General features: G+C 33.3%; 4 protein-coding genes across 10 annotated transcripts; 2 read left to right on the top strand and 2 right to left on the bottom strand.

The window, feature by feature from the left end:
• Positions 1-782: 782 nt before the first annotated feature.
• On the bottom strand, positions 783-4,547 carry LOC115697851 (membrane-bound transcription factor site-2 protease homolog). Of its 4 annotated transcripts, none has more exons than XM_030624999.2 (9): positions 4,277-4,547; positions 3,786-3,858; positions 3,364-3,613; positions 3,071-3,264; positions 2,846-2,993; positions 2,676-2,756; positions 2,158-2,583; positions 1,767-2,087; positions 783-1,124 (listed from the first exon to the last, which is right to left on the bottom strand). In XM_030624999.2, the coding sequence occupies exons 3-9, from the start codon at positions 3,592-3,594 to the stop codon at positions 966-968; spliced, it is 1,560 nt and encodes a 519-aa protein (XP_030480859.2). In that variant the 5' UTR covers positions 3,595-3,613; positions 3,786-3,858; positions 4,277-4,547; the 3' UTR covers positions 783-965. The 4 variants fall into 4 exon arrangements, with proteins under 4 accessions (XP_030480859.2, XP_030480858.2, XP_030480857.2 ...); XM_030624998.2 differs by having other exon boundaries at positions 3,786-3,862; positions 4,269-4,535; XM_030624997.2 differs by having other exon boundaries at positions 3,786-3,862; positions 4,277-4,457.
• LOC115697852 (uncharacterized CRM domain-containing protein At3g25440, chloroplastic) lies at positions 4,415-6,929 on the top strand. Of its 2 annotated transcripts, none has more exons than XM_030625007.2 (5): positions 4,415-4,549; positions 5,131-5,353; positions 5,438-5,819; positions 5,907-6,311; positions 6,574-6,929. In XM_030625007.2, the coding sequence occupies exons 2-5, from the start codon at positions 5,280-5,282 to the stop codon at positions 6,745-6,747; spliced, it is 1,035 nt and encodes a 344-aa protein (XP_030480867.1). In that variant the 5' UTR covers positions 4,415-4,549; positions 5,131-5,279; the 3' UTR covers positions 6,748-6,929. The 2 variants fall into 2 exon arrangements, with proteins under 2 accessions (XP_030480867.1, XP_030480866.1); XM_030625006.2 differs by having other exon boundaries at positions 4,419-4,549; positions 5,117-5,353.
• A 539-nt stretch (positions 6,930-7,468) lies between these two features.
• Positions 7,469-11,498, top strand: LOC115697983 (actin-related protein 2/3 complex subunit 2A). 3 transcript variants are annotated; one of them, XM_030625160.2, is made up of 10 exons: positions 7,469-7,970; positions 8,077-8,143; positions 8,251-8,458; positions 8,708-8,877; positions 8,985-9,062; positions 9,232-9,364; positions 9,435-9,526; positions 9,619-9,675; positions 11,066-11,140; positions 11,248-11,498. In XM_030625160.2, exons 1-10 carry the CDS (start codon positions 7,909-7,911, stop codon positions 11,278-11,280), a joined length of 975 nt encoding a protein of 324 aa, XP_030481020.2. In that variant the 5' UTR covers positions 7,469-7,908; the 3' UTR covers positions 11,281-11,498. The 3 variants fall into 3 exon arrangements, 2 of the variants coding, with proteins under 2 accessions (XP_030481020.2, XP_030481019.2); XM_030625159.2 differs by having other exon boundaries at positions 8,979-9,062; XR_009683348.1 differs by lacking the exons at positions 11,066-11,140; positions 11,248-11,498 and adding an exon at positions 10,393-11,042 and having other exon boundaries at positions 8,979-9,062; positions 9,619-9,772.
• Positions 11,499-11,580: 82 nt separating this feature from the next.
• LOC115697982 (uncharacterized) lies at positions 11,581-14,999 on the bottom strand. The gene is made up of 5 exons (XM_030625157.2): positions 14,539-14,999; positions 13,917-14,429; positions 12,487-12,868; positions 12,326-12,403; positions 11,581-12,079 (listed from the first exon to the last, which is right to left on the bottom strand). The coding sequence occupies exons 1-5, from the start codon at positions 14,544-14,546 to the stop codon at positions 12,023-12,025; spliced, it is 1,038 nt and encodes a 345-aa protein (XP_030481017.2). The 5' UTR covers positions 14,547-14,999; the 3' UTR covers positions 11,581-12,022.
• Between the last annotated feature and the right edge of the window lie 3,626 nt (positions 15,000-18,625).

Here is an 18,625-nt window from a genome sequence, read left to right as displayed (position 1 = left end):
CTTCCTCAAACAACGTGAGATTGCACAATTCCGATCTTTTTCTTTACGAATGACGAGACTTTGACTCATACACACACAACACAAAAACCCACAAACACACCACATGTTTCCTTTCCTTTTTCCCATTATATATCCAAAATACCATTTCACAAAAACAAAAACCAACCCCACTCATCACTCACCCAACAACCCACTTCTACTATTACTACTTTATCATTATCATATCATATCTTGATCAACTCCAACAATCCAACCACGTACATACTCTTAATTCATACATTACAAACAACAACAATAATAGTGATAGACAAATCGCATCTCACTATTTTATCTTCACTTCTGTCTCTTCATATCATCATATACAACTTATCAAAAATACTATAAACAATCAACAACAACAGCAACGTATCATATTCCTTCCCTTAATCTCTGCCACCTGTAACCTAATCTAAAAAGCTAACACAAACCTACTACCCCACAATTCCATATAGACAAACCAAACTCATCATCTTCATTCTTTCCCAAACCAATCTTTGCTAGACATATCTTACTTTCCATCCATATCACCTCTTTTTTTAACACTGATGGAATTAAAGGATTGATTGATAAATTCATTGTTAACACAAACACCAACATTAAGCATGCTGCAATGAAAAAGGTCTTAACAAACTAAATCATTGACTTAACCATCATTACATAATGTACTGTGTTTTAGAATTGCATAATATGAATGAAGGAATATGATTACGTTACAAGTCTCTCTACTTTTATACCAAATGTTGATACAATTATTGCAACTGAATTTTTATTTTCGAATCCCGTACAGTTTACACCAATTTGAACATGTAAACTCACAAATTTATACCGGTTAGCTTTTAGGCAATTCAAAATTCAATCTAAATGAGATGTAAAGTCAATTAAACTTGTATATGTTATGAATAAGGAAGAACAAATTTACCTTTAGACTACAAAAATTTAAAGAAAATCCTGAAAAGGGTAAGCAAGGAGATGAGTGTCCCACCCAACAAACACAATCGAAGAATTTTTCCCCGCTTGTTTGAACCCAGCGATGTGAAATGGCAGAGTGTCCCTTCTAAAACAGATTCTCCATCCAGAAAATACACCTAATAAACATCACAATGAGTTTTAAGTTAGACCCAAAACAGAGTAGATTTGTAACTTTTTCGGTGTTAAGATAACCATCAAAGGGTAATCAGGCTATGTTAATGTTCACAAACTTCATAGAAAGCTAACTAGGTAATCAGGGTTGTTAAAGGGATTGTTCATTCTTGAAATGAATTCCTTCATGTGAGATGCATCTGTAATCTAGTTAGTCTACTCTAGTGAGTTCGATTCTTTGTAGTTCTGATCATGAAACACATAGTTTTATAGATTAGTCTGCACAATTTCTGGTGTTATTTTTTCTTTACTGTTTTGATTATTACTTTGGTGATTGAATTCTTGTTTAGTAATAGTTGATTCATTCTCTGATTCTTGTTCTTGTTTGAATTGTGATCAATCACAACAAAATATTTTATCATGTTGTATAACAGCTTTAATATGTCTTAACCACAATTCTCAAAGTATAAAGCCAAGAGAAATGAAGTAAATAGACTCTTCTGCTAGCATTTTTCAATTTATTACTAGTAATCTCTTCATTATAGTTTACATTAGTAAGCCAAGTTGTTGGGAAATAAAACGAAATGTATGACAGATTTAATGAGGAAAAAGTTATGTAAAAGGTAATACAATAAAATAAAACTGACCGGCAGACTGTTGAGAAGAGCAAGTGTTATAGAGACATGGAAAGTGCATACAAAGATCTTTTCTAGGATGTTAGGAAGATAGGCACCAAAATATGGCCAACGAGGTTGATACGCTGTTAGTTGAACCGAGCTTGCCATAGAGATCACATCACCAACAAAAACAATAGTCCCACCACAATTAGATTCTACAATGTCGGAACCCCTTGAATCCACAACTACTTTACTCTGATGTTGCAAGCATTCCTCAGAATAAGGCCTTAAATATGAAACTTCAACCCATATCATGCCTGGTCTTTGAATTGGACTTGAGCAAGTCCTATCCTATAGAAAGAAATCATTAAGGTCAGTCATAAGAAAATAGGAGTAATAGAATTTTGTTAAGAATTCAAACCTGTGAACATATGCAACTGTTAGGATCTGCTTTGGCTGTCACCCAACCGTCACCACATTTACCATGCTTCACAACTTGCTTAGCATTCAGGCAGTGAATTTGGTCATCGAATATGGTTTTATCGAAACAGGGAATAGTTGCAAATGCAGCCAGATCATCAGGACAACCAGAATGATCTTCTAGTTGCATCTTGATGCTCTCTTCTAATAGAGAATGAGGAACACAGTACCCCTTTCCACTATTGACTATCCCAATGCCTTTGGCATATCTAGAATGATTCATATTACGAATCGCCAATTTATTTATGAAATCAGCCATCTTTATCCATTGGTGGGGACTTTTGATGGTGGCACCATCCATTGAGACAATAAGATCACCAGGGGATAAGTAGCCAGAGAGAGGTGAAGAAGAAGGTACAGCCAAAACCTATTCTAGGAAATTGAGGTAAACACACAATAAGCATGGGCATTTGAATTTTGATAGAAGAAAAACAGATATAAGTGTGATAAGGGAAGTACCATAGGGATTCCAGTATGTTGGTAAAAGGGAAATAAAATCCAAGGCAGGAGGAATAATGTCAATCCACAAAGTGAACAGCACTAAACAAAGAGACAAAGTAGAACATTGCATGTGTGTTAGGAAACAACTTACAAATCGAAAACAACGATTGTGTTATATGATATCTTACAACTGCATTGTGCCAAATGCCAGCACAATATATACGGAGAGAAGCAAAATGTGTCAATGATTGGAGCAAGTTGTGGTTGAAAGCCACCAAAGCACCAGGAAACACGAACGCTATGAAGATGGCAATGTACTCCATCTCAACGCCTTCACTGCAAAACAAAATAGAGAAGTTATCGAAGCTGAATTGGGTTGAGAAAACACTTGGAATAGAGAAAGATTGAGAGACCTTGCAGCCGCAAGAGCATGGCCAAATTCATGGAACGATACAGAGATGATAGTAGAAAGTAGTACGTAGATAGCATCAACAGCGGAAGGTGAAGATGAGAAAGGCCAAAAACCAAACAAAGAGGCACTCGAAAGATCGCCCAACCAGCTTTCCGGGAAAATATGCAGAGTTCTGGCTAAATCCCAGAGGAGAATCTGAATGGTAAGAGTAACAGAAAGAAGTTAGTATAAGAAAGCATTGAAAAGACAAAAAAGTAAAGGAAAAGAAGACTTGAGCATAGGATAGGAAGCAACCAGTGAAACAGCAAGGAGAGTGGTTAAGGTGAAGCCGACCCCAATGGAGAACCACGGTGTTAGAAGAGCAGCGTGTGTTCTTCCAAAACGGAAAAGAGGTTGGTTGAGAAACAAGATCTTGTAGTCCAAGTACCAACAACAACCAGAAGAAGAAGTAGAGGAAGATGAAAGTGGCAACAGTTGAGTGTGATTACGTCCTCTTCTTGCCCTTCTCAACCGCCTCCCTTCCATCTTCTATGAAGCTTAGTATCTAAACCACAAGAAAACATTGTCAATAGAAAACAAATCATCTTGAAAGATAACATCTTCAAAAGCACAAAGTACACCTTGAAGAAACCAAAGAAAACAAGAAACAAGTATATTTCATTCGTATATTTCATAGTATGTTGTAAATGGTAATTATAAGATTGAAAACCACTAACCCTTAGGAGCAGAAGAATATGCCAAATGTTGGGAACGTCATACTGATACTCATACAGAGTGATATGATATTATCTTTCTAGCAAAATACAAGTAAAACACATTAGAAAGAAGCTTTATGTGCTCAAAATTTCATATCCAATCCAAGAAAACACTTAATTCTTGTTCTTTTTTATACAAGAAACACCAACTAGTCTAGCAGACTTCATCAGTAAAGGTGTTTTGTTTCTGTTATTTGAGTTTGATTAGTTCTAATACAACACAAAGCAAATATTCTTTTATTTTTGTTATGCATGAGCTTTATGATATGAAACAAGAATTGGCATGGCATAATGAGTTAATGTCTTCCTTTGTCTCCCCAGGCCATACAAGTACGTAAATTTCATTCACAAAACGCCATTGACATGTGTAAGGAGCATGAACAGTGCAAGTTAAGATCCAAAAATAGATAGATCAGAAAGAAAGAAAGAAAGAAATGGCTTTACCTACATACCTGATTGTAATCATCATATAATACTGACCAGCCAAGAATCAATTCATTCTTCTCTTCTCTTCTGGGAAAACAAGGAAGGAGAAGCCAACGTTGTTTTGGTTTGGGGGTTTGTGCATTTACTAAAATACCCTCCCCTCTTTACCCTTACTCATCACTGAAACCAAAAATAAAAACTCAAACTTTACTACTCTTAACTTCGACTATCCCATCAATTTCCAAGACTTGCCATTGACAACGTTGTCTTGTCCTCATTAACTACTCTCCACTTGATTAGTAAGTTTTCTTGTTTTAACAAAAATAAAAATCATGGCTTTATAAATCCTTCTGTTATAATTGTATTTTGACTACTGTTCTGTATTTATAGTTGTATTTTGATGTTATTTAGTGGGTGAGCAAAATGAACGCTAAATGTTTGATAAAATGCCTAACAAAAGAAATGAAAAGAAATGTCATTTTGGGATGAGCCAAATGACTTCTAAGTGTTTGATAAAATGCCTTAGTAGTCTAAAAAATTGTTATTTAAGTAGTTTAGATATTGTTCAATTATTTTGGTAGCTTCATAGTTAATCTAACCAGTGATGATGATCATCATTGTTTTATTTATTTATGTAGTTTTTTATTATTGAAGAGCTTTACATTTCATCTAGCTTGCATTCCCTTAATTTCCCTTACACACATTTTAATTAAAAACAAATCCATCATTAGTTAAAATGTAAACTTTGGGTGCTTTGATAATTTCAAAGGCTCCAAGAGTATTTTAGAGTTGTCAAATGCAAAGACAACCTATTGTGAAACTTATCCCTTTTTTCCTTCTATATTAATATTTTTTCTTTCTAATAGTGGTGATTATGCAGTGTACACAATTAAATTCATGAACTTGACATGGTACATCAAGAATTTGGATGGCTCTCTTATGATTTTTTGCATGAGAAGAGAAAGTAGTGTGTGAAAAGATACAAAAATTCAGACAGTGAGTGCTCTTATTCTTTGTTGATTCGATTCAATGTTGCCTTCACTTTCCATTTCAATCAAAGGCTTAGGTCGTTCTGTTTCTAAGGCTCAGTCCCTGCTCACAAGGTACTGTATATCTTCCTCTTTATCTTCATTGAGAGACCACTACTCACTATTCTTCAACTCAAACAAAGTTATTGTTTTATGCAGGAGGAGGTTAACAACAACAACAACAACATCATCATCATCATCATCATCATGCACAACAACAACAACACCTGGTTTATTCAAAAACACTTGCTTTACCTTTGCCCATTCTCATGCATACCCTAGCAGAAGTAGTAGTAGTATTAGATACATGATGATGAGTTCAGCTACCTCTCTTGAACTCAACTGCCAGAGTGATGTTGTAAGGTTTTCTCTTGTTGACAATAGTAAGAACAATAAGCCGCAGCATCAGCAGCCCAAATTCAAACGCCGTAAAATGTCCAAGAAGGCCAAAGTCAATCAATTAAAATTCTATCGTTTGATGGCAAGGAAAAAGATCAATTCTCCCAACCCAGAAGTTAGGATTCGATATAAACTCGAAAAGGTACTACATTCCCTTAATCACTAAAAGACTCGCGCTCAGATACGATTTATTTCAATTCTTCATTATCTATTTTCCATTTTGCTTCAGGCAAAACGGAAGGAGACATGGCTGATTGACAAGCTGAGGAATTTGGAGCTTCCCAAAACCCCACATGAAACAGAACCACATGATCCTGAAGCTCTAACCGAGGAAGAGAAGCATTACATTAAACGTACAGGTGAGAAAAAGAAGAATTATGTTCCTGTGGGCAGGCGTGGAGTGTTTGGAGGCGTTGTTCTCAATATGCATCTTCACTGGAAGAAGCATGAGACTGTCAAGGTTGTTTGCCGTCCTTGCAAACCTGATCAGCTTCAAGAATATGCTCAGGACCTTGCTCGTCTCAGCAAAGGCATTATCATCGACATCAAGCATGACAATACTATTCTTTTTTACCGGGGAAAGAACTATGTCCAGCCTACCGTCATGTCACCACCAACAATCTCCAAAGAGAAGGTAACTCAGCTCTTGTCTGTCTTTTTTTTTTTCTATTGTTTCTTGCATCATTCCTAGCATTTTGGTTGGTTTGCTCTCTTTGAAAGATTACTTATAGGTAGACGATTCATCGAGAGAACCGTAGTTAGTTATGCTTTGTTGATCAGTACTTGAGATATGCTTATACCTGTAGAAATTGTGTTGTATTACTCTTCCTCGTCTTCTGTATTATTTCTTGAGACATTCTTTTCACATTAGCTGGTATTCTTCTGTAAAATTGCAGGCCTTGGAAAAGTACAAGTTTTTACAGTCCCTTGAGCATACAAGTCAGTTCATAGAAAAATTGGAAAAAGAACTAGAAGAGTATCAGGAGCACCTTGCTCGGTACAAGCAAGGAAAAGAAGATGCAAAAAAAGATTCGACGATTAATACACACTCACACAATAGTCTTGTTTAATACTTCTTCTGGTCATCTTGTTTGGAACTTTTAGAAGCCAGTAAGGAATAGAATAAATAGAGGGGAGAGGGTTCATTTGTGGGGTGTGAAGAAAAGAAATTGGTAAAGGGTTGTAACCCCGAGTGGGAGAGAAGAGGGCTCTCGAATTGCCTAGATAATCAATATCAGTATATTTTCTTCTATTTCAGTTCCTATCAGCCTGTTGGCAGCAGTCATATTTTCGTCTTAGCCAGTCACACACAGGCATGGCTTTCCTATAAAATAGAGTCAATCCGCAAGAGTAGTGCTAGTTTTCTCTCATCCTTGTTAGCAATAATTTCAGTAAAAACATATTCCAAGATCAGCACACAGACCAAGAAAGTATGCACATCCAAAACAAGTATCAAAACATCAATAGAACAGTAGATAGAAAAGGAAACCAGAAAATTTATACTGGTTCAGATTACAAAGAAGAAATGCAAGAGTTATAGAGTAGAAATACAAGTTGGTGCCACTGTTTTTCTCTTTCTTACTTCTGTAGATTGATTACATAAAATTGTTAGCCAATTGATGAGTTAGTTTTGAAGTAATGCAGTAGTTATCAAACTCATCTTTTTGGTATTGTTATATTGGTAGGTAAACATGAATGAGAGAACATGTTTTGTCCACACAATTCACAAAAGTTGTTATTTATTATGATGAATATAATATATAATTGAAGTCAATTGAATTCATTTGAATTGGAATTAAAAGAAAAGTCGACGCTCACATGCAAAGCAACCAATGAAGAGAAGAAGATGCTCATTGCAATTGCATTTGCATTTGCACCCCTAAAGAAAACTTCTTCTTTTCTTTTCTTTTTTTCACAAAATACCTTCCTTCCTACCTACCAACATCTTCTTGTGATTTTTTATTTTTTTTTCATTTTCTTAAAAAGTTGATGAAATTTGCCAAATAAATAACACCATGAGGAAATATTGTTATTTTTATTTTTACTAAGAAGATGAGTTATTATTGTTAGAAAAAAGATGCAAAATGGAAGTGAAACTATTTTTTTATAAATTATTATTTAATTGTCCAAAAAAAGCACAAACAAACAATAACGACTATTAAGGGGAGATCCAAAGTTTGAGTTCAAAAGTTTGGAATCCCTCACTCTCCTTCTCTTCCCAATTCTCAAAAATGATTCTTTTGCAGTCTCACTCCAGATTTCTGCTTCAGACCTTGCTCAATCGAGTTCAAAAGTACGTTTTTTTTATATATATTTGTCTAATTAGGGTTTTTGAATTTGGTAATTATTATGATTTTCATCCAAATCTGAAATACAATACTCATTTTGATCTTTGACAGTCTCGATAAGGGTGTTGAATTGGATTACCATTGGATTGAGTTTGATGATGTTCGCTTCCATATTCAGGTGACTCAATTGAATAAAATATGTGTAATGTGTAAGAAAGATCGTTTTTTCTATTTCATTATTAAATAAAGAAAACATTTTTATTTATTTATTTTTAACAATTATAGGTTTCAGTGAAGAACCCACATCATGTTTTGTTGTCGGTATCACTACCCACCCCACCTCCAGAAACTGCTTTCGTCGGTGGACTTCCATTGGGAGCTTTAGAAGCCATTAAAATTGCATACAGTGGCTTTGTTCAAGTTCTTGATCCTCCAAGAGATGGCTTCAATCTCACTCTCAAACTCAACCTTTCTAAACTCCCCCCAGATGAAGGTTCAACCAGTTTCTTTTCTAAGGTTATTAATCATTATCAGCTTGCCCATTGCCAATTACAACCCCACAACAACTACCTACCACTTTTTTTTATAGGACTTCCTTAATAGACATTTCTACATTCTACACTTGTCAAAAACTTATCTATGAAAGCAATATGGAAACCAACCATAGAGTGTATTAACCAATATGTATGTTTGGTCAAGTTTGATTTAAGTTTATGGAATGGACTTATGGTTGTTTATGCAGAATACAAGCATGCTATTTTGATCAAAATTGCATCTGTGAGAGAAGTGGTACTTGGTGCTCCATTAAGACTAATTCTTAAAGGTCTTGGCTCAAGGATGAGTGCTTCCAATATCGACCGCCTTGTTGCACTTGTGCACCGATCAAAGGAGTCTTTCTTCCTCCTTCCTCAGGTTAAATTTTAATCCTTAAAATTTCTTGGAGCTTGTTCATTTTAGTATTTTAGAAGAATGATGAGTGAATTTGACTCTCGTAAAACATTCCTCTTTTTCAGTGGCAGGCAGAAAAAGTGACTGTTGTGTTTCCAATGAGATTTAAGGACTCTGTAGACATTGTCCTTGCAACTTCCTTCCTGCAGGTACTCTTAATCTTCTACGTGATTTCGTTTTTGGATTAAATGGTTTGGTGAAATCCCTTTATTTATGCTGATAAGGATGAGATTTTATTGAATTTGCTATGCAAATCTGCTGGTGATTGAAAAGGTCATTCCTGGTACTTCATGTTAAAACTTTTGTTTTATCTTTTAGGAATTTGTTGAAGCAAGACGGGCAGCGGGACTTAATAACGCTCCCCTTTGTCTGTGGTCACCCACACCTCCTTTAGAATTGAAGGGGGCTCCTGCTGAATCATTATCTGCAAACGCAGGCTTTATAACAATTGGTATGTAAAATTATTATGTTTTAGTTATGCTCTGCAAATACTAATAGATTAATGTTTCCTCTCATTGCAGTCATTTTGCCTCGACATGTAGAAGGCAAAAAACTGGACCGCACAGTTTGGAGTTTATCAACTTTCCATGCATATGTTAGTTACCATGTTAAGGTGCGATACTTATTTCACCTGTTAGTTGTAATTGTTGGCATTCTATCTTCCATATGCAACTTTAGCATATTCCATTTCTGTTGCTTTGACAGTGTTCGGAGGGTTTCATGCATACACGGATGCGACGTCGTGTGGAATCTTTAATTCAGGTAAAATATGGTCCTTAAGTGTTAAATATGTACACTTTCTTTTCTGTTTGATAATTTTTTTATCTATATTAAGAAATGGCACTGGGCAAATAGACACCTATGTTAGGACCTAGGATTAGGGTGGTGTTCTAACATATATTAAATAAAAGGGTAATTGGGTCATTGTATTAAGAAGAGTGTTTGAGTGAGATTACAATAGTATATATAGAATACTTAGGAAGATTGGTGGATATGCAATGTTTTGAGTAAATCTCTATTTGCACCAAAGGGGCCTAAGGGCTCCTATCCTTTGTAATTGAGTTTCTCAATACATTCAATATACAATTCCTATTATTTGCTACTGTTTTGCTCTTACTTTTGTTACTGTTTTATTGTATATTTGAGTTGGGGTTCTCGGGCGGCCGGTAATGTTAGGACCTAGGATTAGGGTGGTGTTTTAACATATATTAAATAAAAGGGTAATTGGGTCATTGTATTAAGAAGAGTGTTTGAGTGAGATTACAATAGTATATATAGAATACTTAGGAAGATTGGTGGATATGCAATGTTTTGAGTAAATCTCTAGTTGCTTCAAAGGGGCCTAAGGGCTCCCTTACTTTGTAATTGAGTTTCTCATACTTTCAATACACAATTTCTATTGTTTTGGCTATTGTTCTACTCCTATTATTGCTACTGTTTTGTTGTGTTCTTGATCGGAAGATCTCGGGGCTTATCAACCTAACATGTTGTTTGTCTTAGATCAATGTGTGTGTGCTTTTACTTGTGTTGTTTGAGCTAGTTGACTGTGATTTGCAGCTCGTTCATGGGGTCATCATTATTATTAGCTGATTGATATGTTTGAGGTGACATCTAGGAACAGCGCTATAAGAAAGCACAACTTGTTTAAAAGCCCTGTAGTACATGATCAAATTCATAGGCAACTTATTTGCAATCCATCATATAGTGCTTTTTACTCATAATTGACCCATCATCTTTCTTAAGAGCTTTAAGACTAAAGAAATATTTACACTTTTGCTTTTAAAGCTATTCACTTTCTCATAATTTCATCAAATACAATCAATAATCTGAAAAAACAAAATACCATCAAGCTTCAAAACCAGTGCTGGGAGCTTTAACAGAACAGACATTTATGTAAATTTAAAGGGTTATTGTAAGGTTATCCTATAAGAAATTAGGATAGTGATGTGTAAGCCATTGGTTGATGATGTCATGCTTTTAAGAAGCAACCCAAATTTGTCTTTGTTGTTAGTTAGAATTGTCTCATTTTCTCTACATATTGATGTTGACCTTAAGTTATCTGAATCATTATCATGAAGAAGTATTGAGGAATATCACTTATAGTTTTAACATTCAAAGTTAGATGAAACTGTTTAACTTTCCAAATATACAGGCTTTGGATCGTGCTAAGCCGGGTTCAGAGGATTCCAAGAAAGCGGGGGGCAATAACGCATCTTTCAGGCGACTGGTTTGTAACGAACATCTCTAATGAAGCAAAGCAGTCAGAGTTTATGCTTTTACATTGGTGTTGTTAAAAGTGTTTCTAACCAACCAATGAATTTCGATTGATTGCAGAGTCTGAAGGAAGGACGGGCCAGTTGGAAGTAAGGAAGGGAAGAGGATGATGCCATTGATGATTTCACTCACAGGTGGTTTGTAACATGTTAATTGTTTAGTAGGGAAAAAAGAAGAAACTTTGTTTAGCTGCTAACATGGCACAATTTGTTTCCATTTGAAACTGAAGAAAGTTTTGAGCTTTTACATATACTTACACTGGTTTGAGATTGAATATTATTTATTTTATTTATTTGTTAAACTTTCTTTCATGGCTCTGTATTTAAGAAAATTAGACTCTTTAATCTTTATTTTAATTGTGGGCTAAATTAAATATAAAAATGATTACATAAATGAAGTAGAACAGCATCTTTTGCCTGGTGGTATAATATTTGATTGATTAGGGGGACAAAACAACATGATGAGCATGATAACCAGAGCTTTTTTTACAAGGAAAATTGAAAGGAAGAAAAAAATGTCCCCTGACCAACAACCCCAACAGAATCATGCTCATGCCTGGTGATGATGATGATGGCTGACATTAGGAGAGAGAGAGAGGTGAAACTTGATCTTCTCTTTTTCATTCCCACCTCAGAACTTTGTAGAGAAAGAGAGCTTTTTCTCCTCACTATTATCACTCTTAACATCTTCTTCTACTACTACAACTACTTTGGCTAATTAATACAAAAAGAAAGAAAGAAAGAAAATATGTGCTTAAGAAGAAGAAGAATCTAATCTAATGGATGTGCCTAATCTACATGTGAGGTGTCTGACTGTGTCATGTCTACTACTACTACTACTCAGAATCACTGTCCAAGCTTTCCATTCCTTTGAGCCCTCTTCTCTGCTTTTGCTGCACCAATCAATCAATAACCACACAAGTCACAACCACAAAACACAAATTAATATTATTATTCTATTGGTTTCACTGCAGTTGAGCATAATAAAAGAGGCCCTCCATTGTTCATTATTCTATCTCTACATACAGCTAATAATACTACTTTAGTGGTGGTAGTGTGGTGGTGGACTCCTCCATTGTTTCATTATTCAAGAAAATATATCAATATAAAATTCATTAAGGAAAAGAGCAAGCGATTACCTTCTTCACACACTTCTTCTCCCTAACCTCATACCTATTCCTTGTCAAATCAGATAACCACATCCCTGGGAAACAATACTACCAAAAAACAAACAAGAAATCAATAAACACAATCATTGAATTCACAATTGAATTGATTTGAATTGAATCTTGTTTCTAACCTGAAGAGCTCTGTCAACATTCTTAGGCCTCTTCTTAGGCCTTTGAGGAAGCTTTGTCCCTTTCATAGCAAGAAAATCATCTTCTTTCTCTTTTCTTGATAAAGCAAGAAATATTCTTGGCCATTCCAAAGCTTCAACATTCACCTTTTCAACTACAACACTATTATTATGATCATGAAGATGATGATGATGATGTTCTGTTACAGTTGTTGTTGAGTGGACATGATTGGAATTGAGTCTATCACAGACCTTATCATTGCCCAACCTTGCCAAACAAGAAGAAGACACTTTCTTCTCAGATTTCCCAACTGTAGATCTACCACTACCACCACCACAGATTCTTGAGGGTGACCCATTTGTTCCACTTCGATCTTCCAAGTTCCTGCTCATTATTATTACAATTGATTTATGTTGTTAACAACACAACACAAAACACGTTCTTTCTATTGGTTTTAGGAAAGAAAGAAAAGGAGTTCAAAGGGGAAGGAAGGAAGAAAGAGAATATAGTAGAAAGGTATTAAAGTTTGAAACTTTACAACTACAAACAAAGACAGATTTGCATTTTTAGTACACAAATTAATACCCACCTAAATTTAAAAACATAACAACCTTCCTCTTAAAACTTTAAACCTTACATATACATTTTTCTATTATTATTTTTTATATATATAAAAATTACTCATTAATAAAAATCAAACTTTTTTTCTTTTTAAGTAAAAAAATGTTAAATAAATATTATATAAAAAAAGAAAGAAACGATTTTGAAAGAAATTAGGGAGTGGTTTGAAAATATCAGAAGAGAAAAGGACAGGGCATCATCAATCATCCCATACAAATATATCTATATATAAAAATATAAATAAAAATAATTTTTTTTAAAGAAATATACATATTCTAAAAAAAGAACAGTACAGTAGTACTGCTATTTTACTACTTATATATTATCAACAACAAGTTACAAGACAAGGTGAATTTTTTTTCAGATTTGAAAGGGTAGAAAGGTAAAATTGTGTGGCTAAAAAAAGAAGAAGAAAGAAAAGGGCAACAAGGTGTAGACCAAAACAACATTTTAGGGGCTTTTTGTATAGCTTAGCATAACAGATAGCATATAGCTGTTGAGGTGAGATGAGGTATGGGAATGGGCATATAACCCAACACAACAAAACACATCAAATCATTTTTCAAAATAGAGATTTGGGTGTGATTTGATTGGATCCATAACCAGAACCAGAACAAAAGATAATTTAATTAAACATAAAGACTGAATCTTTTGCTTACATATACACAATATTGTTTTTAAAGTTTAAACCTTTTTTCACCTTCTTCTTTCTCATTCCTCAAATCAATCAAAACCCAAAACAAGAATTGAAGAAAGAAACTAAAAACCCATTAAAGAAAAAGAAGATGAGATGGAGATTTTGGCAGTCTACCTGTGAGAAAGAAGTACTTCTTTTCTAGCTCTGGTTCCATTGGATGATGAGGAAGAAGAAGGAAGCGGAGGAGGAGTAGGAGGTGGTGGCATAATATTGGAATTTAACAACTTCTTTGGAGTTGATCCAGAGTGATTAGGTAGTCTTCTTTGCCTGACAACTTGAACAAGAGAAACAGCAGAAAGTGAAGAAGAAGAGTCTTCCATGTTTAGGTTCTTATGGATCTCAGTTCTTGAGACCCTTGACCTCTTCTTTTGACCCCATTGCAACAGCATATCTCCACTCCCTCGGCTAGGACTTGGACTTGAACTGCTATCATGATGATGATGATGATGATGATGATGATGATGGGGTTGTTCAATGGATTGTTGAAAAGTAAGGTCTTGTTGTGTTGATGAAGAAGAAGAAGGGGATCTGAATCTGGTGATTGTGTCTTGTTCTCTGTTGATGGGCTTCTTGGTTCCATTCCCATTACTCAAAGGAACACAATCTGGACTTATTACTCTCTGATATCTGTTTTGAAACACACATAATTGAAATTCATATGAAAAACAACATAAGATCTACATCTAAGAGATCCCAAATCATAACAAAACAAAACAAAGAATTCATATAACCAAACCTCATCATTTGCAAAGTAGTGTATTAGTTAAGATGAAGATGAAGATGAAGATGTTGTTGTTGTTGCTGCTTATGATGATGATCGTTCATTCATTGATTTGGATTATGAGATTTAGTATAGAGAAGAGAAGAGAAGAGAAGAGAAGAGAGAGCAGAGAAGAGAACATAGATAGAATGCCGAAACTCACTCAAATGGGAAGCCAACTAAGTGGGCGACCAATCTTATTATTATCAAAAATCAAATAAATAAATGAAAATAATATTAATAACTGTTTTTTTGAGGACTTCTTTGCAAAATACCCTTTTTCTTTTATTATTGTGTAATTTGCACTTTAGCCTATTTTCAAATGGAAATTATATTCACACCACAAAGTTTTGTTAAAAACACTCCCATTATTATTTAGAGTAATGATTGTAATTTGTAACACACTCAAATATTGTACTGCACATCTGAGTTTTGTCTTACAAATTTACTTGTCATATTTTTCTTATTAATTTGTTCCTCTATTTATAGTTTTAAGTATATATGATAGTAAGATTATGCTAGTTTTTTGCACTATTTTTTTTTTATATATAGTTTTGATGTTTTTTTATGGTTTTTGTGTTATTTTGTGTAGCTTGCTCCTTAAATATTTAAGGTAGATTTGTGGTTTGATCAATGGATAAGAGTAGTGTTTTATTTTGTACTCATGGCTTTTACAAATAAGTTTAAGTCTTGATATTATAATATGGATTGTTTTACCATCTTTATTCACATTGTTTATTTTTTCATTAAAATATTTAGTAATAGAGTTTTATTTATTGTTATTTTGTTGGTCAATTTTGTGGAGGACTTACTGTTACAGACACTTTGCTGATAAATTTATTTAAATATAATTTGTTTGAAAGTTGTTATCTTCTAACTATTGAGTTTTTTTTTATTAGTTTTTAATATCATTACTAGGGGATTAATTCTCTTTTCTTTGTTTTATTTTGTTTTGTTGATGTCTGTGGACCATTCTTGATATGTTAATGAGTTGTTGTGTAGTTTTTCAATGTTACAAATTGAAGCTCTAGCTCTTTTGATGTGTTGTTTAAGGACATTATATGTTTATTGTCTAAATTTTTGGACAGCTCGCTTACTTTAACAATTCATAATTTGACAACCCATTTGTGTGACTGGGTTTTTGGGTTTTAGGTGCAGGTGGGTCGGGTTCTGGTTGAACCGAGTCCAGGTAGATTTTGACCGGGTTTGGATTGGGCTAACCTTTTTTCTTTCTTTTTTTTTTTTTGAAATTTTTTATTTTTATATATTTTTTCATAAAAAAAACCAAAAAAAATGCTAAGACAAAAAATAAAAGAAGAAAAAGAAAATAAAAAATGATATATTATTATTTAGATTTTTTTTTTTTTGTTTTAAGTTCATGTTTTCAGAAAATGTATAAAAAAATTACATATATCCGAGTTTCGGGTGAGTTCAGGTGTAACTCAATTTTTTCGAGTTTTGGATTAAGAAAACCTGAATTCAACCAGTGATGAACAAAAGTAAACTAGACCCGATTTACTAAATTGTAATCCAGTTTTTTTGGGTTTTTCAGGTTTCAGGCCGAGTGAATTTTGGACTTCGGGTGTAAATGTGTACCCCCCACTTGTCATAGCCAGTCATCCAACTTTCACTAGCTAGTTAATCACTCACCCATCATCATTTACTTATATTATTTCTATTAACTTTTTACAATCAAATTAGAGTCTTTGACACTTCCTCCTAATAGAACTCTTGTCTCCTTTATTCTTTTTGGTTACTTTTGCCTGAATTTCGTAATTGTAGATTCCATCCGCTACAATAGCTAAAGTTGAATGCACATCGTAGATGCTAAAATTTACAATCAATCGAGGATGATCGTACGTGGACACCGACAACTTGTAAAACAAAGAAGAGAGTAATCGGAAAACCTTAGGACATCGAAATGGTGTCGACTGAAGGGACCCTGATAGTCAAGTCAACAAAGCTGTTAACAATGTAGTAAAAAGACGAGAAAAATGACCGAACTAAGTTACCACCTATCTTGATTGCGGAAATAAGTACGTAGTTTTAGAGAAAATAAGAGAGTGAACAATAAGTGAGAAGTGTTGAAATGACTGAGATTGATCTACCTCTCCCAGTGACTGAGAGTAGCTCTTATAAGCGTTCATGGAAAGACTTTACTCACGAACCACCGTTCTCCTTTGGAATTTCTCTTCTCCCATTTTATGAGAGAACTGATAGTTACGTGCTCAATTTGATTGACCACTTCTGAAATTGTTAGGTGAGTAACAACTCAATCTTATAAACGGGTCAGATTATTGTGACCTCAATGTTAGGTCATAGGCAACGTTAATATCTAACATGACTATATTGTTTTGGGTCTGTTAGGCCTAGTACCGGGATTGTACTATTACAATTAGTTTAATAGCCCAATCCAATTTTATTTGAACATTGTTTGAAAACATCGCATGTGATATTGGGCTAAGCCCAATTTTAGCCTCTACACACATTATTATTTGTAAAATAGTATGCGTAATTTAAGTTTGTTTACCCAGAGTTAAAAATAATCTTATTAAAATGAATATTATTAAGAAGAATATGATTGTAAAAAAACTTGTAAAATGTATTTTGTTGTGTATGAGAATATTTAATCATATTTATCTTAATGAATGCTAGAATTTTAAATATTATTTTAAAAAATCAATAAAAAAACAACTTAATTATCATGTTACTTATAATTTATATTTTTAAGTAATAAAAAATTATTATTTACGTATAGTCTAAGTAATTATATTTGCATCCTGTATACATAAAAAGCACCTCACTAGTTAAAAAAAATTGAAGTAATAAAGCAATTATTTTTTTGTTATAAAACTATTTTGAATAGTATAAAATAAAGAAGAAAAAAAAAAAGATGTAGAAACATATAGACGAAGAGAAGGAGAATTGTCAACTAGTTTACTAGGTGAATCCTACTTACACAAAAATATGATTAAAAAATGAGAAATTAAATCAATAAAATAAAAAGTAATTTGAACATCCATTAACATTAATATATAACATTTTTTTTCATTAATCTAAACATTTTTCATCAATATTATTTTTATATAAATATTGTATTAATTTGAATAAGATATTTATCATATCTTTATAAAATAAAAAAAATACTTTTTCAAAAAAAAATAATAAATAATAAATATATATTTTATTTTCACTAATCTTTTTTTAAAAAAAAATTAAAAAACGCTTTAATAAGTTTTATAGATTTTTTGTAGCTCTTTCGTGTTGCAGGCTTTGTAAGTTAGTCCCCAAACCTTTTCTTCTAACAAATTAGTCCCTAAATATATAAATTTTAGTAAATTGATCCCCAAACATTATTTTCTATCAAATTTGTCTCCATCTTTTGACATTTGAACAATATTAAGTACCCACCCTAAAAAAGTAACTTAATTTCAAATATTTTTATTGGATATGTTCAAAAGCTCAATTTGTTTGAGTTGTTCTTGAGTAAGTTTTGTTCACTTAACACAAAGAAAGAACTATAGTAATTAATTCAAAGTTATACTATAACGGTATCACCTCTACCTTGCCATTTCTTGTATATGCTAATTTGACAAATAAATCAACATTTTTCGTACAAGAATTCAACTTCAAAAGTTTTTGAAAGCATTAACTAAGAAGTGGTAGTGTTATCCATTTTGGCCCAAGTGTCAAAAACGACTTCAAATTGAAGTAGGTGGATCTTTGGACATAGTAATCCTCTTATAAAGCTATAATTAGGACCAAAGAAATATACAATTATTAATAGAGTATTGGACATAGTGAACTATTTAATTCACGAATTAAAACTAAAGCTTTAAGAATAGCAATGCTATGCTATGATCATAATGAATAAGATTACCTATCCTAAGATCCTAATGATGTTCAATGCTATAACCAATGGAGAAGCAAGATTAGTAACCAATCTGATATTGTTGCCCCAATTCAGAGATTCAATATGAGACAATTACTTAAGAATTCAGAGAGAGTGAGATTGAGATTCTTAAGAATGAATACTAGCATATTATAAACAAGAACCACTCAA

This window comes from Cannabis sativa, chromosome 7, assembly GCF_029168945.1.
Source record: "Cannabis sativa cultivar Pink pepper isolate KNU-18-1 chromosome 7, ASM2916894v1, whole genome shotgun sequence".
Classification (NCBI taxonomy): Eukaryota; Viridiplantae; Streptophyta; class Magnoliopsida; order Rosales; family Cannabaceae; genus Cannabis; species Cannabis sativa.
The sequence above is the reverse complement of the archived record's forward strand: the minus strand, read 5'-3'. Positions and strand labels throughout refer to the sequence as shown.

Bases quoted from the DNA above. Each gene is read 5' to 3' on its own strand.
- LOC115697851 (XM_030624999.2), bottom strand. From the start codon at position 3,594: ATGGAAGGGAGGCGGTTGAGAAGGGCAAGAAGAGGACGTAATCACACT. The intron at 2,757-2,845 runs GTAAGATATCAT...CTCTTTGTTTAG, and splicing joins GCATTTGGCACAATGCAGTT to TGCTGTTCACTTTGTGGATT. The intron at 2,584-2,675 runs GTACTTCCCTTA...TTCCTAGAATAG, and splicing joins AACATACTGGAATCCCTATG to GTTTTGGCTGTACCTTCTTC.
- LOC115697852 (XM_030625007.2), top strand. From the start codon at position 5,280: ATGTTGCCTTCACTTTCCATTTCAATCAAAGGCTTAGGTCGTTCTGTT. The intron at 5,354-5,437 runs GTACTGTATATC...TGTTTTATGCAG, and splicing joins GCTCAGTCCCTGCTCACAAG to GAGGAGGTTAACAACAACAA. The intron at 6,312-6,573 runs GTAACTCAGCTC...GTAAAATTGCAG, and splicing joins CAACAATCTCCAAAGAGAAG to GCCTTGGAAAAGTACAAGTT.
- LOC115697983 (XM_030625159.2), top strand. From the start codon at position 7,909: ATGATTCTTTTGCAGTCTCACTCCAGATTTCTGCTTCAGACCTTGCTC. The intron at 8,459-8,707 runs GTTCAACCAGTT...TTGTTTATGCAG, and splicing joins TAAACTCCCCCCAGATGAAG to AATACAAGCATGCTATTTTG. The intron at 9,676-11,065 runs GTAAAATATGGT...CCAAATATACAG, and splicing joins GTGTGGAATCTTTAATTCAG to GCTTTGGATCGTGCTAAGCC.
- LOC115697982 (XM_030625157.2), bottom strand. The intron at 12,869-13,916 runs GTAGACTGCCAA...AATAATGAGCAG, and splicing joins GAAGTACTTCTTTCTCACAG to GAACTTGGAAGATCGAAGTG. The intron at 12,404-12,486 runs GTTAGAAACAAG...GTTTTTTGGTAG, and splicing joins ATGTTGACAGAGCTCTTCAG to TATTGTTTCCCAGGGATGTG.